Raw genomic sequence first — 27,646 nt, 5'->3', positions numbered from 1 at the left:
ATTTGGCAACTAGAGATGGAAACAAGAGACTCAAGATGACAGATACTATCCGTGTAGCTGATACGTGGGGTATTTTGTTAAATTTTTTCCCTTTTATTTTCTGAGGTTAGTACAATAAAATATATTGGTTAATCAGAGCGCCTGCGTGGCTCAGTGGACTAAGCCGCTGCCTTCAGCTCAGGTCATGACCTCAGGGTTCTGGGATCAAGCCCCACATCAGGCTCTCCGCTCGGCAGGGAGCCTGCTTCCCCCTTTCTCTCTGCCTGACTCTCTGCCTGCTTGTGATCTCTCTCTCTGTGTCAAATAAATAAATAAAATCTTAAAAAAAAAAAAAAAAGATTCTCTTTAAAAAAATATATATATATAGGTTAATTTTTTTAAAAAAGAGTATTTCTCAAACTGAAAAGAAAAAAAAAATTCCAAAATAAACTTGAGAGACCTGAAGCAGGAAGAGCAGAGCAGGCAGGAGAGCGGAGCACTGGTGAGGCGGACGCACCTCACACAGGCTGCGCACCCCCACCCTGTAGCAGACCCCTCAGCTAACACCAAGTCACAAAGCTCTAACGGTCCCCAGCCCCCATCAGAAGATATACTCAGGGAAGGTAGAGCAAGTGATATTTCAAGAACACTGCCCATTTTACTTGGAGAATATAAAAAGCAAAGATATTTTATTTATTATTATACAGCCACGTACCAACACAGTTTCTCTCATCCCACTAGATGAGAGAGACAAGAATTCCATTTGGAACAGCCACAAGAGACATTCGGCAATCTTTTTATTCACTTCACCTTATTCTGGGGTCAATTATCAGGATTCTATTTGTAATACATAACGGCTTAAAAAAATATGTTAAAAAATATTCATCGTGAAAAATATAGCTATCAAAGACAGTATATATGACATAAAGCCCAGAGTGTATTCCGCATATCCCAACATCACAAATTAAAACACCTCCGGTCCCCCTTCCCCAGCTCTTTCAGACCGGAAGGCCAGAGCCACTCCGCAGTAAGGCCAGCAGTGCTTCCAGAAGACAGTCTCAGGCCGTGTATCTTCTCTCTCCTTCGTGTTTTGCCTTGTGATATTTCACATAATCATTGTGCAGCTCCTTAAAGATGTCTCTCACCCCCGGCTGCAAGGAGACTCGCAGGAACTGGACATCCGGCTCAATACAGAGGTCCAGGATGAGGTAAATGCCCTCCTGCAGAAGGCCCTTCACTGCAGGATACAAGGTGACCTGTGAAAGGAGGACACACCGTCTGTGAGAGCAAACACAGACCAGGCCCTCAGAAGACCTCACAAGGAGTCTAAAGTTCGCCCCTTGACTTGAGAAGAGACCTCCCTTTTAAACTATCACTTTGCACAGAAATAAATATTCCTATCTTCAAAATTTGTATTTTAGGGAAATAAAAGCCAACTTGAGTGACAAAAGGCTGGAATAAAACCTCACAAAATCACAGGGGTAGCTTTGCTATTCAGTGAATGATGCCTACCTGGGACATTTAAAAACCAATCTTTAAACTTACAAATTGTATGAGAGCCACTTGGACATTGTGCCAAGTCCTTCACCATGACCAGTTGCCCGGGAAGTTGCACTAACGTGGGACAATGACAGCAATGCTCACTGTGACTTACAACCCCCCACCCCCGGCAAGGCAGGTGGCCGGGCGGGCTCCAACACTCCGCAAACTGATCACTGACAGGCTATATTAGTAATTAGGTCACATCATAGCCAAACAAATCATATGTGACTTATGATGACACTTAATACATTTTTTTATTCTTATCATTCCTATCAACAACAGCTCAATGGGACCTGAATTTCTTACTTCCCCCCAATGGCTGATCTGCTTCTTGAGCCTCAAGATGCCTTTCTTTCCTAAACTTCTGGGTTAACAAAAATCTGGGGCACAGCAGGAGTGGGCAGTCTGGCTCCAATGTGGCTGCACTGGCTGCTGCACACACGCTTTCAGATCAGAGGTTCACACTGTCTAGACGAAAAGGCCGGTGGAGCAGGCTCTACTCGCCTCTGCCACGACCACTGAGGCTGCAGCCGAACCTCGCACTGGAGTTCCAGACACTCCAGGAACTGAAACCAAAGAGCAACTGGACAGTCCGAACAGGCAGGCCTGGGATTTGGCAGGTTCTTTATTACCATCTTAATGGCCTAAAAGCGTGAGAGCCCCTCCGAAAGCACACAGCTTCTGGGGAGGATATATGGTATTCACTCAGAGAAGTCGGATTCGCCAAAGCAACCGCTGAGAGGACGGTTTGTTTCTGCCGCTACGATGGTGTTTTTCAAAGTTGCTGTCATTTTCACATGACAGCTCAAAAAACTTGACAATCATCTTAAGTTTTACTGTTTATAGAGGATAATAACACTCGAGAACAGACGGTGGAACTGTCCGTGGTTTCAGTGGAAAGCATTAGAAGGAAGGAAAAATAAAAGAAGTCCTGAATCTTACCAGCCGGGTGAGGACCCTGTAAGTGGACCACCCACCTATTCCTCTCATCAGCACTCACTAAACAGGCAATTCCACCTCCAGAAGCAGAGGTGACCAAACTGTCCCAGCGACAGAACGAGAGCTGAGCCCGCCAGTAGGAGGCCAGGGCTCACGCACTCCACCACCCCCTCACCCGGGGGCTCCTTGGCCAAAGGACAGCGCCGAGCACACAGCCCTGCTGGGTCACTGGAAGGCCAGCCGCGTCTGGTCTACACAACCACTGCGTGTCTTTGTGTTTTAGCCCACTGATAAAACAAGTGGAAAAAACTCAGTTTCTTTGACACTAAGATCACTGACCTCTGAATGGAAATATCTCTAGGTGGCTAAAGGGACCTTACGCAGGATAGGCAGTACAAACTATTTACTCTAGGCAGATGTAAGTCTGATCTATGGATAAAAGAGACCAGTGACCGTCATTTCCTCTGGCACATCCCCACTATGACACATTACTGCACAGAGGGTCCAAGGTCTGTAGGAGTCACTGCGTGTCCTTCCTAACATGGTCTCACCAGGTCACCACCAGACCTTCACCAATACCCATTCCACAGGACTACCAGGGGAATGCAAAGGAGATTCATTTAGCTGTGCTCGCTATCTAGCATTTAATTAAACTTATAAATGTCTTTCTGGTCTGGAAACATTCTCAGTAGAAGCCTCTAATACATATGGAATATTTCCTTCATTACTGAGTTAAAAAACAAATGAAAGATAAAACACAGACTCTTGCCAACAAATTCTGGGATGCTACAGCCTTAGATAATTCCCAAGGCCTTTGGCTTTCAAGATTAAAAATTAAAAAAAAATAACTGAGAGGCATAAATTAGACATGAATAATGAAGCCAGGAAACCAGACTTTTCATAAAATAAATCTCAGAATAATAATTAGTGATTTAAGAGTTCAAATTATCCCCTCCCTTCTTGGCCCTTAGTTAAATGATATTACTATCTCTCATTTTATTTTTTACTGAAACACAAAATAATGCCAGCTTTTCTTTCAGCAAAGGCTTACATATCAATGACTTGAGTGCCTGTGAAATATCAAGATTCTATAAAAATGCTAAGAAATTCCAAGGAAACCAAACACAAAGCCCAACATTCATTCAAAGGCTGACTTGAAGAGGTCTCACATGTTGCCCCCACTCCTCTGCACACCGTGCCTGGTGAGGACCCCGTGCACACCCATGGGGTGGGCTGTGTCCTACAGCGCCCCTCCACCTCCTTACCCCAGCCCCATCTCAAACACAGCCAAGTGCCCCCCCACATGACAGGCATCCCCACTGGCTGAGATGAGTGGGGCCAGTGTGTTTGAAAATTATTTAATAGTTATAGATTTATCCTGAAACAGGGTCAGAATGAAAACAGAGGCAACACCAGATTTTCTGAGAAAGCTCATTCAGCCCAAACTCCTTTGAGAAATCTCTTAGTGTAACAAGTTTACCAGGGTTCTAACATTATTCTTACAAGATTTACAAAGGGGGGCTATTCTATGGAGAGCAATATAAACAAGGCAGATGTATGTATCTACGCCTACAAAAGTCGATACACACAGAAACACACTGTACTTTAAGCCTCTGACATTCAATTTAAACCAAGGAAGATAGGAAGCCTTCACAGGTCACACAGGGTCTGTGATCATAATCATTATACCTTGGACAATTCTGGGTACAATGTACTCAGAAATATTGATTGAGCGCTTGGGTGGCTCAGTGGGTTAAAGCCTCTGCCTTCGGCTCAGGTCATAATCCCAAGGTCCTGGGATAGAGCCCCGCATCTGGCTCTCTGCTCAGTAGGGAGCCTGCTTCACACACCCCCCTCTGCCTACTTGTGATCTTTGTCAAATAAATATATAAAATTTTTAAAACAAACAAACAAAAAAGTCAGATTAAATAGGACAAAGGTTCTTTCACTTAATGGAACTGAAGGAATCTGCCGGTATCTCTACCACATCATCTCCTTTGAGTGTCTGAGAGCAGCGGACTCACACACATGATGCACTGCGAGAGGATAAACCCAGGAACTCCTGCTGTTGGAGGTCCCAAGACCCTTCTTCCTCATCACCATTAAGCCTGGTCCTAGCAGAACTCCTGTTCTTCAATGTGGGAAGCATTTCAGCTTGCTCATTACTCAAGAAACTGACCAAAACAGGCCCCGCTTGTGCTGCAGCAGGAATGGGGACAGCTAGCAGTCACAGAGCGCCTTCTAGGCACCACCAGCCCTTTGAATATTGCCTCACTCAGTGGTTCCGGTAACCCTTCAGGGCTGTTGCAGAATCCTGCAGATAAGCAGGACAGCCTGCTACGACGCAGGCTTGGGACCATCAAGACGAAGACAATACTTGCCACTATGGCTGAGAAGCCCTGCTACAAAGAACTACAAATGAAAGCACTTGGTGAAAGGGAGGGGGCTCCATTTACCTTCTGCACCTCTGTGACATACTGGGCCACCATAAAGGGAGAAAACACCGTGAACTCTTCAGCCCGAGCTGCAATGTGGCTATACATCCTTTCCACCAGGCGGGCACACTCGAGGACCACTGACAGATCATCTGTGCTTCCTAAAGGAGCAAAGGTTTGCCAAACTGATTAGTCCAAAACCCATCAGCTTTATGCGTTTACTATAGCTGAAAATTATTCAAGTCTTCCCTTTTTTCTAGGCTCCTTAATCGGCTTATTTCACAGAGAGAATGAGGGAGAGATACTAAGTCCAAATATTTATCTATATTACAAAAGAGAAAACACTTAAAATACTCAAGTACATGTGTTTTTTTAGGAGTCTAGAAGAATCGAAAATTTTAAGATGAAATCTGATTGCTATTGTATTTTTTTTAAAGGTGGAGGTCTGTAAGAAAGGTTTAAATTGGAAAACTATCTTTAAAAAACATGGTTTTTGGTGACGTATAACTTTAAAGATAAGAAGACCTAATTATGCCTTTCCCTCCTTATGTTTCAGAGATCATGTAGACAGAGAGATAGAAGGCTCAGCTACCAATACCAAATAATCTTCCTGTTTTCCCAGCTTTACTTCCTATTTCCTAGTTCTGTCCACCTTAAAGTGCTCGGACCACTCAAGGCCTTCTTTAAAAACTCCTCTAAAGGATTCCAATGGCCTAGAATGGCCCTGCAGCCCTGGTCACACCCCCATTCCCCTAGGCCGGCACAGCAGAGTCAGTGGGGAACCCCAGTACAGGCCAGAGCACCTTCCCCAGCTTTCATTCAGCATAGAAATACACCCATTTTTGTAAAATTCCAGAAACTGCAAACAAATCTACAGTGACAAAAAGCAGATCAGTGGTTGGCTGGGGCTGGGGCCAGAATGGGAAGAGGCTACAAGAGGACTCTTTTGGGGATGATGTGAATGTTTTGTTTTTTGATTGCGGAGATGGCTTCCTGCATGAATTTACCTATCAAAACTCATTCACACTGTATTAACAGATGTGGTTACACATACTTTATGATTCAATAAGCTTCAGTTTTAAAATACACAATGTCTTTTCTTTTTTTTTTTTTAAAGATTTATTTATTTATTTGACAGAGAGAGATTACAAGTAGGCAGAGAGGCAGGCAGAGAGAGAGAGGAGGAAGCAGGCTCCCTGCTGAGCAGAGAGCCCGATGCGGGACTCGATCCCAGGACTCTGAGATCATGACCTGAGCTGAAGGCAGCGGCTTAACCCACTGGGCCACCCAGGCACCCCCACAATGTCTTTTCTTAAAACCCTGAATGTACAAACACGTTACATATATGCATTTTTCCAGATACAGTAACATTTTATGAAATGCTGAAAATCTTGAACATTCACGGGGCATTTCAACAGCCAAGTACTTTAGCAAAGCACTGAAATATCTACCACGTTCCATTTCTTCCCTCCTGTCAGAGTGCTCAGCGCACACGTGCAGTTCAGGGACTGCCTAGCAGTTATGACAGTTCACGGGTGCATATGAAGAGTACACTGGATACCAACAAGAAAAGAGTAAATAGTTAAAACTCTGCTCAGTTAAGTTCTGAACACGTCAGAGAAGCAGGTCTTGGCTGACCAGAGATAAGTGAGCTGCACCAACATGGACACAGCAGAGTCACACTCATGAAACATGCCCCAACACTCCCTCAGAACACACAACAAAGGACACACTGTGTCACGGGACACACCTGTGTCAGTGTGTGACAAGGGCTCTGCTCCCCTACTGCTCAGCAAGGGCTGGATCGGGGCCTTCCCTACCCTGCCACTTCCCATCTCCTGTCCAGGCAGACATCACTAGTAAAACAGGGATTCTTCTTGCTGAGTTCAGACACGGCAACGACCTTAGGGGCCTCAGCACAACGCTACAGCCAGCCACCACCAACTGACCAAGGCTAGCTTAGGAGACGGAACCTGTGTTCCTACCCTGCTCCTAAACATAGTCACAACTGTACACTGACACCAACATTATATCACTCTGCAGCAGGCCTGGGAGAAAGCGAAAGACTTTAATGTGCCACTGACTGATCTCAAAACCAGGCACAATAATATGGAAATTACAGTCCAATGTTAACGATACCTTTTCTCTTTTCTCAATAGTTACTTGGTTTCAGTAGCATCAATCACAAGTCTGAACCCATCAAAGTGGTTCCCCTGGGGTGGGGCGGGGGGGGGGGGGGGGCTGAGCACCACTCCTATATTTCTAGTTAGTCCAGAACTGCTGCCACACGGTCTGCCCAGAAGCCCTCCGAGCTGTCATAAAGCCCTCCTTGTTGGTCCCAGAGCATTCTGTCAGGTACCACACCATGCAAATTTGAAGTAGCGCAAATATAGACCACCTCAATCTATATGCAAATTTTTAAATAATGAGACTCTCCCCCAAATTAGAAATTCAGCAAGGATCAACAACCTTCAAAGCTGAAAACAAGCTGTACACATAATTTATGCTATCACCATATGGCAGTTCATTTCACTGGTAAACAAACACAACCTTGCCAAGATACGGCTGAAATGATGACTTGCCAGACGTCACTCCTTCTATAAAATGAAATAGCTCTGTAGCTGCCCATTCTTATTTAACTTCCCCCTCAAACTAGGAACTCCTTTAGGGCAAGAACGGAATTGTAGCCACTTTCTGTCCCCTCTACATGAGAATAAACATTTCCTAAATGTAAGTACTTTTGTTCCCACCAGGAAAAGAACTATTTCAATTAGGAGATCATAAGCGCGGTCATTGTTTTGGACATAGCGAAAAAAAAAAAAAAAGGAAACACAGCTTGAAATTTTTAGAAAATTATTTTAGGTATTTATTTATTGATCTGAACACTTCTTACTTAGACTCAAATGGGTGATTTTATTTTCTGTAACATATGAGGCTGGAGACATCACAAGACAAACACATTTGAAATCACATATCTGATACTGTTACTTTGAATTACCTTTGTCTTTCTGCCTCCCTTCGTGCATGACCGAATACACCAATCTATTAAAAGAGTTCAAGAAAGAAGGAATGGCTTTCAGCATTACCTGTAATAATAATAGGCAAAAGAATATAAAAACATATAATTGTTTATTTCAAGTTCTACTTTGTTTTTTTAAATATTTTCTATTTAAACTTAATGAACATATGTCTTACTTGTTTCTGAGGTAATGCCTGTGATTCATCAGTCATATAATCCCCAGCGCTCATTACATCACATGGGCTCCTTAATGTCCATCCCCCAGTTATCCCACCCCTTCACCCTCTGCCCTTCAGCAACCCTCAGTTTCCCATGATCAAGAGTCTCTTACACTTTGTCTCTACTTCAAAGGAGCGCATGTTTATTTCCTTCCTAACCGTATCTAGCAGGATGTTCAAAACAGCATGGCAACTTCTTTTTGCCTGAACTTTCTAGGGAAATAACTCACTCATCTTATTGGACTCTTTAATATTTGTTTTAAGCTCTTTCTTTGGGAAAGAGCTTCTAAGTTTAGGCATCTAATGGAGTGATCTCAGCTTAGAATTCGCTTAATCTGTTACTCTAAATTGTTAGTGCATTCTAGAAATGGGTAGAAATAAGTTAACAGAAGCAACAGTAACAACATATTTAAGGGCATTAGAAAGAGGTTACATAAAACAAACCCATTTAAAAGAAGGACCCAAACTTCTCATTTTTTAGTGATGAAAAGTTCTGGCTAGGACTTTATTTTAAAGAATGACATGAAAATTTTAAAATATGCTTCTTTTATATGCAACCACCTTTTAGATCGTGGTCAAAACAACATACTACCCAATAAAGCAGCCATGAGCTACATGAGGTTACTTAAACTTAAATCAACTAAAATTCAGTTCCTAGTCCTACAGCTCCTGACCACATTTCAAGACATGAGTGGCCTGTGATTACTGTGCGGACAACACAGACATAAAACACATCAGCAGTGCTTTAAAGTTCTACTGGCCAGTCCTGCTCTTTTCTCAGAATTCTTAGAATGAATAAAGATTAAATCAACAGTTGAGATTTTTTCATTTGGTAGAATTTATCCAACAGAATTCTGGATAGCATAACATCCTGTTCTTTACATCAAATTACCAACATCCACAGCATGCTCTGAAAAAACTCATTTTTACGAAAGTATTCCAGAGTTTCATCAAATTTCCCAAGGACCCCTCGTAAGCCTCTGCTATCGTATTGATTAAAGGCACACAGATCCAGAGCCAGACTACTTGAGTTCACACCCTGGCTTAATATGGCACCAGCTGATCGTTCTGCTGGGTACGTCGGCTGAGCTGACCTCATGCTACCCCCTTTAGGTTTACTGAAGCGGATTGTAGCCTGGTGATTCTATCAACTCAACTATGCACAGGGCCAATAGTGTGATCATGCACTACATAGGGCCCCCATCCCCCCCACTCTAACCCACAGGCAGTGAGTAGCAGGTGGTTATTAGTCACATCATTCTCCATTGCAATACCATGTCATTATTCCTGTCAATTTTCTCCTTTCAACAAATGGTCTAATTCTGCTAAATGGTCATTTGCCAATGGTTCTGCAGGAGACTCCCACAGTTTTCTAACATTACTTTCATCAGCTATTTGCATTTATATGGTATGGCCACATAAAAATTTAACAATCAGCAGAGACTGAAAACAAAGATGCTCACAAGATTAGGCAGGGTCAAAGGCCCTGCAATAAGGCCCAATGTCATAAGTGCTTAGTTTACCAGACAATAAAATTTTTTAAAAATGGCACTGCGGTCAGGTTACTAACCTGAGAACATTAAAACACTTAAAAATATATGAATGTGCCTATGTATACGTGTATGTATCTTATTTATGACTTCCTATGCGTCACATGCACAGCAGTGGTGCAATGGAAAGAACCCAGACCAAAGAATCAACAGCCCTGAAGCTAAGATTTTGAGCCAGCTGGGTGACAATGGTGTAATCACATAACAGCTCCGAGCCACAGGTTCTTTATCAATAAGATGGACGACCATCTACTTTACAGACTTACTGTAGGGGTAAAACAAGACACGTAGCAAACGTTCAACAGATGGTGGCTGAACTAGAATCTTTTCTGTAGGACAGAAAAGTTTAATTTCAAAGTTAATTCAGTTTAATTTCAAAGGCAGCATACTATAAAACTGGAACTCAGGAAGCCTCACTCCCTACACACATCTGAGTTATAAACCCACGAAGACATCTAAGCAAGTCAGTGAGATCTGAATGTGTGGTCTGCAAAAACAGAACTACTTGCAATAAGCATCCTTAAATAGCTAGTATACAAACACCGTCTAAGTGTCAGACCCGACAAAGATGAAACTCACTCAAACATGCTGATGTAAGAATCAAACATTTTTGTGCTAGAGAAACCACTGTGACCCTGGAAATCACTGGAACCAAAACGTTTGCTTAGCAAATCACTGCTTTTCTTATCCTCTAATAGTAAAGCTCTGCTGCCACTGTCCTACAGGCTGAAACTACCCTGCTCCTCCCTCTCACCTTTGGATGACACTGAAGGATGGAGAAGAGCACGTTGTGCACCCGCAGGAAGATGCTCCCATACTCAGAGGGCTTCAGGTGGTCCAAAGGGACCGTCAGCAGGATGCTGAAGGCCAGGCTGACGTGGTGCGGGTTGCGGATGGTCTCCTCCCCCTGTCGCAGCAGTGCCGCCAGGACATCCAAAACAGGTCCCACCACCGCCAGGGGCACAGGCTGCTCCTGACAAGCCTCTCGGTTTAGCAGCTACAGGAAAAGAAGGAGTAAAGGAAAGAAAATGAAGGTGATTCTCTAAAGAAAGAATATAAAAACTGAAGTAGACAAAGTAAGAACTGAAGTGACGGAGGTAAGAATGTCCAAAAGGTCTGGATGCGGTCAGAAGACACTTTGAAGAGACAAGGAGGCCAGCCAGCGTTCAATCTCTGAAGGCAACCTACTGTGGGCTTGGCCATTCTGGTCCATGCTTTTTGTTGGACTCATCAACCACGAAGAGAAATAACTTCTTACAAGAGATGACCCATCCAACTTCTCAGAACAGGAAGACTTCATCAGATCTCAGATACACAAAACAGTATTTTCCCAAAAATACCATTAGTTGTAAATAACATTGAAGTTCATTTGTTACATTTCTTAAAAATCAGCTCTACAGGTGCTGGGGTGGCTCAGTCGTTAAGCTGTGCCTTCTGCTCAGGTCATGATCCCAGGATCCTGGGATAGAGCCCTGCACTGGGCTGCTTGCTCAGCAGGGAGCCTGCTCCCCCCTCTCTGCCTGCTGCTCCCACTACTTGGGCTCGCTACCTCTCTGTCAAATAAATAAACAAAACCTTTAAAAAAAAAATCAGCTCTAATTAAGATGTTCAATTACTATTCTAGAGAATGAAGAGAACAAGCTCAAAATGAGGGCTAGCTCAAAGTTCTACCCACCTAACCTGGGTCACCTGTGACCCACATCCTCAGGCTGCAGCTGTAAACAGCAGCTCTGGTGTGGCCTGCTGGGGCCTTACACACCACTCCCGAGGTTTGGGGTCTCCAACTGTGCGGACTTCATGCTGTTAGATCTACTTTTAGATTTATCTGTGTGGTTTCTACCTAGTGTTTCTATTAACACAGCCCAACTGTGCATACCACCAACACTGACTGCGCATCCCATGAGTTCCCGCTCTCTCCCTCCCCCATTCCCTGCACTCTTCCTCCTGACACCTGCTACACACACCTGGGAAGGATGAGATTCATCCACTAATGAAGGATTCCCAGGTAAACAACAAAGCAACAAAACAGAATAGGAGGGAACATTATGTCTACTCTTCAGATCCTTCTGCCCTGGGAAGATGCTAATCCAGGGCAATTCTCTCAGGTAGCACAAGAGAATTACGGCTGATAATAATCTTAAAATAGATAGTGATCTTTTGAACCCAAGTGCAAGAATACTGACTGGAGACTCTCCAGATGGCAGAAACACTTGAGACAGTCCCCATCAAAACGAAGTTTTAGTGCGAGTGAAACAAAGTCATGTGGCTGCCATGTATATCCACCAAGTGCCAAAACCTAACAACCGAGCGGGATTATAACAATAATCTACCTGCAACATTACTGTCCCGCTCTATAAAGCCATTCCTTTCTCACTGTATCATAGCTTTTGAATGTGCACAAACCCCCTACAAATGAACAAATGCACTAAACTAACTACAGCATTTTGTGGGGACCAAATAAAGTGCCAGAATTCCTTCTCATCTACTTTCAACAGGCTTCCAAGGGAGCCCATCTTATCACCGCACGCCTGTTACGGCCGGCCTCATGCTTCCCGGGGCCTGACACCCCTTCACACCACCACTCTGCCACATCTGGAGCTGACACCAGTGTCTGCAGACAAGAAAGCACTCACACAGTACACACACTGACAGGACATCATCTTGCCAGCCACCGTCTTCAGGCCGCAGTGCCCAGAAACCTACTCTGCATAAAACCAGAGATGGCAGAAGCCAAAATGCAGCCTCTTGTCTGTAGAGGGATGGGGTGATAAGATGAACTGAGATGCAGGGCACAGCCCAGGGGTACTCACAGTGAGAGCCGTGATTATCTGGGGGCACGCACACCAGAACAGACTCGCCTTCTCTCCACCGAATGTGCATTTCAGAAGCAACTTGGTCAGTGTAACAGCTGACAGAACGTCCTAGGAGAAAGGGGACAAAAACTTAGCAGAAATAGCCAGCTCTCTCTTAAGAAGTCCATCTTGGGAAAAAAACCCAGTCACTGGTGCTGAAAAGAGGAGTAGAACCCATTAGAACCGTGGTGTCAGGTCACAGACAAGCCCTGGTTTGGGCTCAAGACTGAGGGAGAGGTCCCCTCCATCACCAGGCAGCCAGGAAATAAATGCGTAAGATGAGCAGAACTGTGGCCAAGGGGAGGCCTTTTCAGTAGCATCTCACTAAACCAAGCATGCAAATGTGCCAGGATAGTGGAAGAAAAGAAGGCCACAAATGGACACAGCAACCTAATTACAGAGATCCCATCTTGTCAAGGCGGTGCGGAAAGAGGCAGCAAGCTATAACTTACCTACAAAAGAAAACCATATGCTTGTGGGTACAGGAGAAGCCAGGGGAAAACACGGATAAAGTAAAACAACTAGATGAGGTGCTATGATTGCAGGTGAGGGTTTTAAACCATGAGAAGAAACTATGTGGGATGGGAACTCACTTTATTGAGTACCTGTGTCATTAAACATCTAACCCTATGCTGGCACCTGACACCATCAATTTCAGTCCAATGCCAGCCCTTCCGCTCCTAACCCTGCAGCCCCACAACCCATGCAATTCTGGCCTCAGCCCTCTGCTCTCAGCTTCTTTCCCATCTCTCCCTCCCTGACTAGCCATTACCCTACCTACACTCCCTCCCCCAACCCCAGGCAGCTCGGCCCTCTCTGCTGAGGTGGGGGCTCACTTTCCTGCCTACCTGTAGGACCTGTGTACCCACATAGGGCCTGCATAGTGGTGCCTTCCTTGCTGTCTACCTCTCACACCCACACAACCTCTGCCCTGCTGTTCATAAACACCCTCCTCATCTCCATAGCAACATTCCCCATCCAAATCCTCTCAGCTCTGAACACTCAGGATCCAGCCTCGCCTCCTCCATACCTTCTGACTGACTGGTTTAAATAGAAATCCACAGTGAGGACTTCTCAAAGCTGGGTCCCAACCATGCTACAAATGCATACAATGAAATACAATGAAAACTTCCAGAGAGAAGGGCAAGTACCGTGCGCAATGAGTAGGGGGCTGGTGCAGAGCAGTAGCTCTGGTCCAGCCCGGGCTTCTTGCTCACATACAGGAGATGTGAGTTCTCCCTGCTGCCCCTCTGTGGCCTCAATTACCCTCTCTAGCTCTCCTCCCACCCCAATCAAAACCCAAGCCTGAATGCTGATTATACCCTCAAGTCAAGAAGCCATTCATGGGGCAGAGAAAACTCAGAACCAAAAGACATGGCCTGCATTGCTGGTTCCAAGATAATTAGCTCTGTAACGTTCTTCCTCCTGTGCAAGCAGGGACGTCTGACCAGTCCAGCACACAGGGCTGCTTAGCAGACCAAACTCGAGCATGTAAGCTCCGTAGAGAGGCTCTCCAAAATACGCAATGACAGATGCAAATACAGGGCTTTATTACCAACTACCAAGCATACTAAGGTGCAAAGGACCGCAGGGCAGCTTGCTAATCGGACTGATTCTCAAACAGGATCAGGGCGATGTGACCAAGTCAAGTAAAATTTTTAAAAAGTATGATGAGAGGTATCTTACACATAGGATAAACAGAGTCCATCTCTTTTCATATATTGATAATTATAAGTATGCAACACTTAGTACTTCATATAATAAACACTCATAGTTTAGGTGTGAAAAAGTTCCTCTTTAAAGAATAAGGGGCCCTTACACTAAAGCCCCAAGCCTCTTCACATGCCAGGACTACCTTCATAAACCCCCCTTGGGGTTTGATCTTGTGTGTTTAATTTTAGGGGTGACATCACATCTCAAATAAATTTTCCCATTTGAGCTATCATTTATGTGCCTGCCGTACCAGGGAGGAGTACACACCTGCAGATCGGCTTTCCACATGTTACTGATGTCCAATCCTTGCAGAATACACCGCATCATCATCCTAAAATCCTCTGTGGTCCCAACTTCTAACATTTGGGTGAGTAAGGCTCCCAAGTCAGGTTCAATATCCTGAATTACCTCAGCCGGAACTGCAGGATCTGTGTGGAAAAGAAACCAAAATTGCTAAGATAAAATAAAATGGGGGCAGGTCAAATATACTAGAACAACCACATGATAAATGGGGCCCCAGCCCTTAAAAGTCATGGTCTGAGAGGCATGGAAATACTTGAGGAGCAAGCAAAGAAGGCGGGGCCCATGCCACAGAGCGATAGTGTTCTCTTGCACACAGCTGACCTGTGCAGAGTGCACACACACAGCACAGGGAAGGGGCAAGCCTGAGAGGATGACGACAATGGTCCACAGTGCTCAACACTGGGCTATGGGACACAGATGACTGCTACTTTCTCTATACTTTCTTCTACTTTCCTTGTACAGATGTACCTTGCCGACAGGACAGGGTCAGTTCCAGACCACCACAATGACGCAAATGTTGCAATCAAATGAATCAAATGAATTTTTGGGTTACCCAGCACAGATAAGTTTTATTTACACTATACTGTGGTCTACTGAGTGTATGACAGCATCACATCCAAAAAAACAATGCACGTACCTTAATTTAAAAATACTTTCTTGCTAAAAAAATGCTAACCACCATCTAGCTGTGAGTCTTAATCACTGATCACAAATCGTCGTAACAAATATAATAATGAAAAAGTTTGATACCACAATATTTACCAAAATGTTCCTGGAAAAATGGTGCAACAGACTTGCTTGAGCAAGTCTGTCCCAAGCCTTCAAACTAAAAAATGGAGTATCTGTGAAGCTCAAAAAAGAAAAGCACAATAAAATGAGGTATGCCCATATTCTTTGGTAAAATCAGTAGGGACACAGGTGTGGCATGGTACGTTGAAAGAGACGGGAGCATGAAGACCTTAAAAAAGCTCCAAACTTCCAGGGTCTGTCTGCCGCAGGCATCCAGATGTTCCTCACTTGATGCGGGAAAGCCTGCTAATGGCTCCTCCTGGGCCATTCTACCATCTGCTACCAGTTTACCTTCCCTGCACATTTCAGCCCACAGACTGTTCCACAATGCCAGAGTACCTTCCCATGTCCCAGTCTTTGCTCACTACGTCAGCACTGAGGGGTGGAAGGAACAACAGGATTTGAGAGAGAAAGACCTCAGCCTGGAAGTGTCCTATAAGCTTTAAGATCCTGGACTCATGAGCTCTCTATCAGTGAAATGGGCGTAACAGCACTAACTCCCACGGTTGGCAAACAAAGGAAGGAGCACCGCACTGTCTGCCGCTTGGAGGCTCAACATTAGCGCTCCCCACTGTCCCCTGCCTGTCCCTTGAAGGCCACTGCCAACTACTGCTTTGCCTACACAAACTCTCACCCCACAGTCCCCTACTTCTGGTGTACTCGACAGCATTTCACTGTTCTGCAATTTCTGATTTGTGTGAATGTCTGTTTACTTGATTAGATAGATCAAAATCAACACTGCACTCAACTCCAGAGTAGGACGTGGTTCCACATATATATACGAAACATTTGTAAAAATAACCATTTTTTTGTGATCGAATTGAAGTTGTCTATTCTATTCTACCATCAGAAAGCATTCCTTACAAATGTTTACTTTTATGCGCTGCAACCTACCTGAAACACCCCTGAGGATACCAGAGGGCCACACTCAGGTTATTCATAGCCACCAAAACTCTCCCTCTCCCCACTCAAAGCTTTAGGCCCTCCCCAGTAGGCATTTCTTCTGGACCTCTCACTCTGGTCTTTTCTAGACAAAGTCCAGCAGCTCAAGGGCATGAGGCCTGGACCCAATAGCAACACCTGAGCCTGTGGTCTGAGGGGCAGCCAGGCAGCACCCCCTCACCGCCACAACTGAGGCCCTGGGGCCAGAAGCATCCGAAGTCCACGGACACAGAGTTAGGACCTAGAGGCCACCTCAAGTCACGAGGACTGGAGGGAAAGAAAGACACAGTATTCTAACAAAAGGGAAGAGAGAGCTTCAGACCATCATCAGCTGCCATTTCTTAGATTACTCATTTAGGACACTGTGAAAGTGTTACTAAAAGACTAAACTCTAGCCTCCACTACAGTGAACACCATTCCCTAAAAGAGTGGCTGACAGAATAAGATAGAACATGTGACACCAAAGCCTTTTCAGTCAATCCACAATCAAGGCAGGGATAGAAAGGCTATTGAGAGGGAGACAACAGGAGTGTTATTCTGGCCTTAACACTCCAGCTCTGGCGCTGGCCCGGGCAGCCCGGGCAGCTTTGCTTTCTAAAAGGCCCTATTTTCCACTCTTGTATCTGAGCATGCCTGCAGCCCCATCTGTGTCTCCCTCCCGCCTGTCATTCATTCTGAGAACTAGGGACTCCCCAGCCTCACCTCTAAGGACTGTCCTAACAAAGCTCAACCCCTCAGGAACAACCAAAACAAAAAGAAAACAAACCTACACCAACTTGAAACAGTGCTGTCTTAAAACAGAGGCAAGTCTGGCCCACTGGCCTTTGAGATAAGGGACCACAGATACTGAACGCTTCTGCACAGACATGGGCTAGGTTTGTAGTCCTGATTGGCTGGCCCAGAAGGATGACATCAGACTAAAAGATCAAGAAGACAGCTGAGTTTCTGCCCTATTAGAATCCATAGCCTGATGACCGCCAGGCACCACCCTAAGACCTAGGAGTAGGAGTCTGGCCTTCAAGGAATTCCCTGTAAATAAAGTCAGCTGCATTTTTCAAGTTCACCAATTTTAGATCTTTAAGTCATCGAAGATGGCACTGAAGATCAAATACAAAAAACCCTACTAAGAAGGATGAAATCATAGATGTTGACTATCCAGAGCCAAGACAGATAAAAGCTAAAAAAGATAAGAGTAATAGATTTCAAAACTATAACCTAGAACAATCTCCAAAATAAATGAAAAACCACAGTGACAAACAGTACATCTAGAAGGTTACTATCTGTGTACAAAGCAGGACTGTGAGGGTCACTGCTGATCCATGCAGAGAATGCAGATACTAGAAATGAGCTCCTCAGAGTGGACTGGGGGATTGGGTGGGGGGTGGGGGGTCTCCTGCTCACTGGCCTGCACCTTCTAAAATGAACACCTGTTCCAAAAGGGTGTGAGGGATGGGGGGCACTCACTTTATTGGTGGCTTACTAGCTTTTACCAAAAGCTCTACAGCACAGAATTAGCTCAAGAGAAAATACCTTACCTGTAAGAACTTTTCTCACAGAATGAAACATGGAGGTAAAAACAGAATCTTTCTTGGGATGTAGTTCTGGGGCCAAAAAGAACAGAGTTAAAAACCGCATGGCCGCCTGGAAACACGGTCTATCTCCTGCAAGAGCCGGCAACTCTGAGAGCAGCTGAGAGCAAACACTCTGGTAGAAGGCAGTAAGGGACAGCGGCACCTCGTCTGTCATTGTGGAAACCTCTGTCCTATGCCTGGAGAGCTGGCCCACATCTGCCTCCAAAAGTGTGCTGACCGACGCGATGAAGACAGAGGGAAGGCGCTGGCCCCGGGCCCCCTGTGCCCAGCACTGCTGCAGCACGGCTCCCGTGTGGAGAATGGCCTTCTGCAGCAGCTCGCACAGCGCTTCAGGGGCCTCACGCTGCTGTTTCCGCTCTCTGACAAAAGGCCCCAGGACTTGGCACAACTTGGTTAAAGACACCAGAAGGAGGTGCTGGCCCCAAGGATTCTGATTTTTCACCCGTTTGCCTGCAATTGCTTCAGGGCACAGTTCGTGGAGGAATGCAACGATTTTCCTGAAATTGAGCACCAAGCTGAGCTTCGTCTGGGTGAGCATCTGCATTAGCTGTTCTAAGAATGCCCCTACCACTTGGAGGAATTCCAACCAAGAGGGGTCATCCACGTTAACAAGAAATCTACCACTGGCTTTGAACAATGAGGTCAATGTGATCTCAAATATATCACTAACATACATAATCTTGAGCACTGAGCGAGCACTTTTCCCTCTCTGCAGGGAACCGAGAAGCCGATAGCAAGTCATCAAAAATTTGAGGGTCACTGAAGAGGAGCAAGAGCTCCCCAGCTTGGTGATGGCCAAGTACAGTAACAGAAGAAAATAATGCACATGATAGGGAGTCAAGAGGCTATCCAGTTGCAGAGCAGAAATAACTTCCAAAAGTCCCAGGATGCTCTCTAACTGTTCTCCCTCCAGCTGAATGGGGAAGTCACTCTTCACCAAGGACAGTAAGTTTTGGGCAATTTCTCCTTTTGGTTCTACACCTTCAGGTCCAACTTTTGCAAATTTGTTTTCCCAAAGAGCCACCACCAGGTGGTCCTTTTCAAAAAGCCAGGGCAGCTGTTCACTGAGAAGACTTGGGTCACTCTGGGCACCAGAACGCAAGACGCTAGTACATCCTTCAGTTAGGCACATTAAGAAAGCAGAATAAAGGGACTGCATTTCTGGAAAGAGAGGGCTATGGAGGACAGCGCTGGATATTTTTTCAAGCGTGAGGCTTGGCTCTTCCTCTGCTGAGCCTTCCTGGGCTTTGCTCACTGGTAAAGTTCTCAGCAGCACACTGGCCAGAGATCTCACATCATCTGGACTAAGATAGGATATCAAAATTGTGAGATTCGATACAACCAAGTGCCAGTGAGCTACAGGGTACGTGAGTGCACTCACTGTCCCAACCTGGCCATCCCAGGAAGCTGCTGTCCCTCGATTCAAGCTTTCTCTGCCAGAACCAAGAATGTAGGCAGCATCACACTTCAAACTGTGGAGGGCTTCTTCAGACTGGAAACTGGTTTGCATTAAAGTCCTTTTCATTTTCTGCAGGTAGAGCTGTGCTAAGCAGTACCTGCCAAGAGAGTCAAACTGAGCTGTAAACTTTTCTATCTTCTTCCAATGGCACGTTTCAACACCGGGGAGCAACAAGGGCAGGTGTGAGATCTCTACAGCAACATCTGTAAGAGCCCCAGACACAGAGTGATACTGGCTGCAGTTTATACTGAGCATGGCATCAACCTGGGCCCAAGTGTAAGAGAGCAGGAGTGCAGAGTCACTGACCTTCTGTAGCCAGAGCTCAAGCTCTGGGCCTTGGGGATCCAGAAGGTCCAACAGGGGCCTCACAAGCTCTTGGAGCATCCTCTCCATTGTGCACTGCATCCGTCTGATGACGGGCAGAGGGGTGCTGCTGTCCAGACTCCGCATGTTGAACATGACGCAGTGCAGCAGAGAGCTCAGGGACAACAACTTCAAGGCCATGTCAGCATCACCCCGCAAATACGGTAAGACCGAAGACTGGAACTTCTCCAACATGAGGGACCAAGTGTCCAAGATCTGACTTGGAGGCAAGTCCTGGAGGCACTCGCAGAGCACCCTGGAGGGGCCTGAGGTCAGCACAGGCTGCCTCAGTGCCTCAGCAGCTGGACGACCGATCACTCCCAAAATCTCTTCAAACAACCGCGGCACTTGTCGGAGTTTGACATATGTCTGGAAGACAGTGTGAAGAAGTGCCTCCTGTGCTTTTTTGGTTCGAACGTCTGTCACTTCTGCATCGATCCAAGCTGAAGCCAAAAGGTCATCCAGGTCTGGCTCCAAAATCAAATGATTCAGAGACATCAAAGCCTTAAGGCAGCGGAACCAGGCTGGCACAGATGCTTGGGAATGGTTTATCAGCAGCTCAGCCACACGGCAGTAGAAGTGGAACTGAGCCTCTCCATGCCGGATCCTATCAGCAGCAATGTTGTAAATATTGTTGTTGGCCACTGAGCTGAGCAGCTGTTCTAGAACCAGGAGTTCTGTGGTCCAATCTGATGCAGCCAGGCCTTTTAGCTGCTCCTCCTGCAGGTGTGAAATCCTCAAGCAGCCAAACAGCCTGGAGAGTACCTGGAAGCAGAGAAGCTGGTTCCCCTCCTTGAAGTAAGACTCGAAAAAGAGCTTATACAGCAAGGCCACTGAGTTGGCTATAACAGCAGCATGAAGGGACGGTTCACAGTAGCCAGCATCTACCAGCCTGGCGATCACAGTGTCCAGAGGAGCTAGAAGATTCTTCATGGCGCCTATCTTCATGTCACCTTGCTGCTGGTCTAAAAGCTCCTCTTTGTAGGACGAGAGCAACTCGGGCTGAAAAGCTCCACCTCGAAGCATGGCCTCAATCTGATTCCTTACATCCCGGCTCAGCGCCTGCCGCAACTGGCCCGGGACAGTCTGTGTCCACGTGCCCCCTGAGAGTAAGTGCCTAAGGACCAGGCAGGGCTGAAGCAAGTGCCCAGTAACCTCCCCAAAGGCACGTCTTGGGTTGACTTGCTGTTGCTGGATCAAGAGGTAGTGGCCAAGCGCCAAGTGAATGACCTCGAATAACTGGGCTACCACGGCTCCTTCCGGCTGCCTACAGGCCAGCCAGCACAGCTGGCTCAGCAACGCCACTATCAGCTCCTGTCTAGCCGTGTAGATGACAGCAAGGGTGGGCGTTGAGAGGATGCCCTGGCAGCAGCTCAGCACAGCACACATACTTCTTCGGGATTCCGAAAGAGAGAATTCAGTTATTCTCTCATTTATGATCTGAGCGTTAAGAAGAAAAAAAAAAAAAAAAAAAAAAAAGACTCATTACTGGCTCCACACATATACAAGAAAAATACAAGAGAATCAATGAACTCACTCTTTGCACTTATCTTGATGAGAAAGAAATCCCCAGGTTATCACATCTAAATGAACTTGATATTTGCTTAATGCACCCAGCAAAAGCAGAGTACCTGTTTTAAGTCCTTCATACATCCATCTCCTACCAACATGAATTCTGAAAAGGGATTAGTGCCTTTGTAATTCCGCTGTCCCTATTTAAACAGCTCCTGGTTTTTATAAGACTTAAACTCCAAAGATTACTTTTGCTTAGATCCTAAACCTGCAATTCAGCTTAGATGCTACAGATGGATGGACAGTAGGCCTGGGCTATAATCCTGTGGCCCAAAATACACTGTTTTTCTATTTTAAAAAACCAAAGCAAAAGGTACTCTTGACAGAGGAAAGCCAATGTTGGCAGTCACTACATACTATACAGCAAACCTATAGTCTTCTGCTTCTAAAATTCTGAAATTCAAAAGTGCCAGAAATTGTGAGGCCTAGGCAGATTCCAAAATTCACTCATAGGCTAAGAGGCTTGCTCCCCGCCTTACAGTATCTGAAAACCAAATGTATCCTGGGGGCTAAATTATCAGTAGCCCAAAGACACAGGTGCACTGATCTCTATTCAAGTAACCGCTGGCTCTGGAAAAACTGAAATGAAAATACCAAATACTTAAATGCCAATGTACTACTACAGTGACCATCAATATTTCTGATTATATAAACTCATCTACCAAATTTTTTCATGTTTGTACCCAATAAGAATAATTTATTCATAAATCATACGCATACACTACAGTACAAATATCTCATGGAAGTAAAAAATGTATCTAAATTAAAACATGACATTTAGAAACGTAAGATTTTCTTTCCATACTCCCAAAGGATAAATCAGAATAACCCACTTTGGTGGCCAGTCTATTATTTTAAAAAGTAACATATAATTTAGAACACGATTTTAAAAATCACTAATGTCTGTGAACCATAAGGCAGCTCAACTATTTAATTTTCTTATTATCAATCTTTACAAATTTTTTCGTTCGGCCTACACACTCCTGTGGGCAAGGCAGAATGAGGGTTAAGAGCACAAGCTTTGCAACCAGGCAGATCTATGTTCAAATGCCTGCTCTGCCACTTACCAGCTGTGTGACTCTAAACAAGTTACTGAACCCCTTTGTGCCTGGCACAAACTAAGCGCTCATTATTAGTACTTTCTACTGTCACCAACTACTCTCACAGTATTTCAAAACACTTAGTTTTGACAATGAAGTTCATAATTCTAATCTGAGACTTCAAAATTGCTTTGACTCAAAAACCGTTGAGGAAATTCCTAGTCAGATTTTGGCCTTTGATATTCCTTCAGGCCAATGACAAAGTAGGGCAGGGAGAGGTAGGGAGCACAAAGTAGTATTATTTACTGGCAACATTTTCCAATTAAAAGGTAATCAACAACCACTCTATGAAATAGTTCTAGGCTTTCCTTGAATATTAAACAATAGAAAATGCTTCACACAGCATAAAGCATACCATATGCTTTCAATAAATGTCAGTCATTATAATCGCAGTATTATTTCTTTCTCTTCTTCTACCTTGATACTTCCTGCAACTTCAATAAATAACAGAAAATCAACAGAGATACACTTCACACATACAGGACAACAGGGCAAACAGATAATTACCTTGACTAGGGAAATCTGAAGGTTAATTGTCTTCCCATTCTTGAGGAGATCCTGCAGTTTTTTGCTGTGTAGAATGTTATCTATATAGATCCAAAGCCTTTCAACAATGTCTTCCTTCAGTTCAAGTTTTTTCTTATAAAATGCAATCAATGACTGTCTTGCCCAATCAAGTAGTACCTGAATTTGGAAGAAATAATACTCTAAAAATAAATGAATTTCTTTGCCAATAAAGATGCTGGACATTCCATGTGTGGCCATATCTAATTGCCAGGGGAAAAGCTGTCCTTTAAAACTTACCTTTGGTAACATTATATAAACATCTCAGTATCTTAAAATGTTTATTATTATAGAATCAATATGAAGCAAGAAAAAGCAATTTTGTCTTCCTGCAGGGCCATTTAAATGTTTCAAATGAAACTCTTGTTTCTTCTAACTTTTCTGAAGTTATACTCATTTTCAAAAGTAGGTAGCACAACAATTGCTCAGAACGGCCACAAAATGAAAAACGCACAAAAGTAAAAATGTAGAGCCAAAAGACAGAGCTTGTGTCCTGGTTTCCCATGTTACATGTACCCTCTAGGTACATTTACTTCCTCAGGAGACAGAGAAAGTCTTCTGCAAAATAATGCACAAGTGCTTTATGAAAAGGAGGGTTGGTCATATATAGTTTCTATTGCTGTGATACATTCCCTTATTCGTAAACACAAGAAAAGGTGGTGAGGCCTCAGCTCAAGCCACCGGCACTGTCAATAACAGTATGAAAGTGTCAGGTGCTAAAAGGGGAAAAAAGTTCTGAGCATGAGACTGGGTGAGACCTTAATCAAACTGCCACCACCACTTCCCCTTCCATCTCACCTTGGTTAGCCCTTCCCTAGTGACTACCAAGCTGCCAAGACGATTCTCAGGTGCAGCCAGGTTTAGAGACCACTGGATGTAAGAGTGCTCTGCTCTACATACTGCGCCTCATCATCATCTTAAAAGATGTCATCCACCTGGGGCACACTTTGCGTGGTCTTCTTGAATACCAGCATATGGGTGTGTGTTAATACAATATGATAAGCTCAACACCCTGGGGTTTCTAGTGTTTTACAGTTAAGTTTTTTGAGGTTTTTGTTTTTGTTTTTTTTGCCAAATAAGCTTGAAAAATGTTAACAAAGAGAAAAGCCTTTCTTGGTTCCTAATCTATTTCTAGAATGGCTTTCTACAAATACTGAAGTTTCTCTACTTCCCCTCCTGTCAATTTACCAAATTCAAAGACGTTTAACTAAGCACCAACAAGCACTTGCTTATGGCGCAGCAGCTTGGATTTATCAACAAATGGAGCTACCCAGACTCAGATTCTAATTTCTGTAACTCAATTCCCAACTTGTTCACTGATGCATACATTTGATTCAAAATATAAGAAATGTTTCCAAATATAAAAGAAATGCTGAGACTTCGTAATAGAAAACTGTCAATCAAATATTTAACTCATGCATTTTTTTCCCTGACGTTACTTTTAACCTGCAACCATGTTTCCTTCTCCAACCTTTTCTTGAATCTTTTAAAATTTTAACTAAATGTCGATATACAATGCATATAAGTGTTCTTTTCGGTTGTAAAAATGTAAGTTTCACGTTACACTTACTTGCTCTTTATTTGGGAGAATGCACTGGTGGGAAATCCAGGCAAAGTGAGCTAGTTTTAGTTTATCTTCCCAAGAAGTTGTCTTGCTTTTAAGCTTAAAGGAAATGCCAGAGTAAACAGCAGCCATCGCTACACTTTATCTACAATTTAAAGTGGAAAAAATGTATTAAGGTCAAACTCAACAGGCACCAAAAATGAACATCACATACACTATTATGCATGTAACATATATTCCTTAGGAAAAAAAAAAAAAAATTGGTGAATTAAAATACCTCAACAAAACATTTGGGTATAAATCTATATATATAAGATGCCGTAGCCATGCTCGCTTCAGCAGCACATATACTAAAATGCTGTAGCCCATGATCACAAAAATACAAATCAAAACCACAATAAGATAACACTTTGCACTGGTCAGAATGGCTAAAATTAACAACTCAGGAAACAACAGATGTTGTCAAGGATGCACAGGAAGGAACCCCTTTACACTGTTGGTGGGAATGCAAACTTCTAGAGGAGAGTATGGACGTTCCTCAAAAAGTTAAAAATAGAGCTACCCAGCAATTGTAGTACCAGGTATTTATCCAAAGGTACAAACATAGTGATTCAAAAGGGCACTTGCACCCCAATGTTTGTAGCAGCAAAGTCCACAATAGCCAAACTATGGAAAGAGCCCAGATATCCATAAACAGATGAATGGATAAAGAAGATGTGGTATATAAATAAAAATGGAATATTATTCAGCCATCAAAAAGAACTAGAGCTTGCCATCTGCAAAGACCTGGATGGAAATAGAGAATATTATGCTAAGTGAAATAAGACAGAGAAAGATAAATACCATATGATTTCACTCACATATGGAATTTAAGAAAGAAAACAGATGAACACAAGGGAAGGGAAGGAAAAATAAAGACAGAAACAGAGAGGGAAGCAAACCATGAAAGACTCAACTATAGGAAACAAACAGAGTAGCTGAAGGGGAGGAGGATGGAAAGAATGGAGTAACTGAGTGATGGGTGTTAAGGAGGGCACTTGAAATAATGAGCACTGGGTGTTGAATCAAACTGATGAATCACTAAATTCTACCTCTGAAACATATAATACAATATATGTTGATTAAATGGAATTTAAATAAAAAAAAATCTTAAATGCTTTAGCCCATTAATTTTTCTGGGGGAAATTTAAACAAAAGTGGGCAGAAGTATTATATAGACATACGTAGGAGTATTCCTGCTATGAGGTGACTGTGTAGGAATACAACTGGGCAAAAGTCCTCAAGAGGTGATTGTGAAGAAATACAACTGGGCAAAACCCAAAGCGTTCAAATTATTTGTGAAAGGAGAGTCACATATGGTTTTAGACTGAAAGGTTCTGCACAAATCATCTGAAATATACTATGCATTAAGAAAAGATCCATTAACTAGTTGAAAGAGAGGGACACCTGGGTGTCTCAGTCGGTTAAGCAGCTGCCTTGGGCTTAGGTCATGATCTGAGAGTCCTGGGATGGAGCCTGGCATGTGGCTCCCTGTTCTGCAGGGAGCCTGCTTCTCCCTCTCCACCCCCACCCCGCTGCTTCTGCTCTCTCTCTCTCTTTAGTGCATGCTCTCTCTCAAATAAATAACCAGTGTTATAAAAAATTAGTTGAGAGAGAAAAATAAGCAGTATTTGGAAACAGTAATATTTCACCAAGTAAAAAAGAAATAAAGTATAAAACCAGTCCCAAAAGAAATACTGTTGTTTCAGCTGCAACAGTAACTTCCCACTACAACATTATTCATTTACATATGAGCTTAAGGACACGCACTGCTTCCAAAAAGACTCTACAAAATACTGTTACATAATTGAAACTGTAAAAATAGAGCACAATAAAATCGTGAACAAAGAAAAGCAAGCATACCAACCAACTGAAATTCTACAAATCTGAGATAAACATAGCTTTGAGTTTCCTAAGTCATAATAAAAAGGGGAAATGTATCACATTAAGTCATTTTCATTATATAAAAGGAGTCAGCTCCTCAAAAGTGAAAACTTTTCAAAATACTGAAATATAAATATTATATATAAAAACAAAATAGGACAACAAACAAAACAAACAGACAAAAAACCGGAGTCCCATGATTCTAACATACTATGAAACCAAAAGGATATGCCAAAGGCTGGATCCCTTTCATTTCTTCAATCTATGGGGCCTGAAATCCTACAGACCGGCCTTCGTAACTTACTTACCCTCAACAGGTAATCCTGCAGGGAACAAGCAAGCACCGCGTGCAGGGCGCGAACATTCAGCAGGGCCTCCTTCACTCTACTACAGAGCAGAGGAACACGCGAGTGCTGTCAGTTTTCCCATTCTGTCAAAACGTCCAAGACGAGCGCGTCCAACAACTTACTTCTCCATCAGTGTGTCAGGAAACCCCCGTACCGGCTACAAAATTACTTAAAACGTGTTCGCAGAATTGGTTACAAAGACGCCGCAGACACCGTCACGGAGGTTGCCCACGTTCCGCGCTCGGGGCCGCGCAGAGGTCTCAGTGCCTGGACGTCGTAAGCCCAGCGCCCAACGCAAAACCGCGCTAGCACTCACGCAAAGAGCGCTCACGCGCGGCCACACGGGGCATCCCGCGGAGCAGAAGGAAACCAAGTAACAAGAATCCGCGGAGAGCGGGGAGGAGCGACGGGAGAGGCCGGACCAGCGGCGGGCCCAGGAGGCTCTCCCCAGCGCCTGCCGTCCGCTCGAGGGCCCGCGGCCGCACCGGGGGGTGGGTCTTCCTCGGTGAAGGGGCTCCCTCCCAGACCGACCCCGGGGAGGGACCGCGGGCGGGGCGCAGCGCCGGCCCGGGCAGCGCGGCGCTGGGGGGGTGCTCGCCTCAGGGCCGGCCCCGGCAAGGGGCTCACCTGGACGCCGTCCTCAGGTAAGGGGCTCCCCTCAGACCCGCCCCGGACAGGGCCGGCGGGCGCGACGGAAGGCGGTGTCCGGCTGAAGGAGCTCAGCTGGCGGCCACCCGCTTGGGGACCGCGGGCGGGGCCGGAGGACGGCGGCGGCGGCGGCGTTACGAACTCCCGGGCGCCCCAGCACGTGGGCGCGGCCCCCGCGCTCCTTCCGTCCGACGCGGGCGGCGCGGCAGGGCGGGGCGGCGCGCACGCCAGGC

General features: G+C 44.7%; 1 protein-coding gene across 4 annotated transcripts; it reads right to left on the bottom strand.

Moving 5' to 3' along the window:
* Positions 1-759: 759 nt before the first annotated feature.
* Positions 760-27,581, bottom strand: URB2 (URB2 ribosome biogenesis homolog). 4 transcript variants are annotated; one of them, XM_059170523.1, is made up of 10 exons: positions 26,727-27,578; positions 24,502-24,640; positions 22,875-23,051; positions 17,817-21,135; positions 14,515-14,675; positions 12,493-12,603; positions 10,437-10,679; positions 7,894-7,981; positions 4,917-5,056; positions 760-1,235 (listed from the first exon to the last, which is right to left on the bottom strand). In XM_059170523.1, exons 2-10 carry the CDS (start codon positions 24,625-24,627, stop codon positions 1,038-1,040), a joined length of 4,563 nt encoding a protein of 1,520 aa, XP_059026506.1. In that variant the 5' UTR covers positions 24,628-24,640; positions 26,727-27,578; the 3' UTR covers positions 760-1,037. The 4 variants fall into 4 exon arrangements, with proteins under 4 accessions (XP_059026506.1, XP_059026507.1, XP_059026508.1 ...); XM_059170524.1 differs by lacking the exon at positions 4,917-5,056 and having other exon boundaries at positions 26,727-27,580; XM_059170525.1 differs by lacking the exon at positions 4,917-5,056 and having other exon boundaries at positions 1,063-1,235; positions 7,894-7,937; positions 26,727-27,581.
* Between the last annotated feature and the right edge of the window lie 65 nt (positions 27,582-27,646).

The sequence above is a fragment of the Mustela lutreola genome, chromosome 4 (assembly GCF_030435805.1).
Source record: "Mustela lutreola isolate mMusLut2 chromosome 4, mMusLut2.pri, whole genome shotgun sequence".
In the NCBI taxonomy this organism is placed as follows: Eukaryota; Metazoa; Chordata; class Mammalia; order Carnivora; family Mustelidae; genus Mustela; species Mustela lutreola.
This window is presented reverse-complemented; position numbering and strand designations above follow the sequence as displayed.

Excerpts from the sequence above, each read along its gene's own strand:
- URB2 (XM_059170523.1), bottom strand. The coding sequence starts at position 24,627 with ATGGCTGCTGTTTACTCTGGCATTTCCTTTAAGCTTAAAAGCAAGACA. Across the intron at positions 23,052-24,501 it reads TTCTCCCAAATAAAGAGCAA|GTACTACTTGATTGGGCAAG; the intron begins GTAAGTGTAACG and ends TTCCAAATTCAG. Across the intron at positions 7,982-10,436 it reads TCCTTCAGTGTCATCCAAAG|GTAATGCTGAAAGCCATTCC; the intron begins GTGAGAGGGAGG and ends TTATTATTACAG.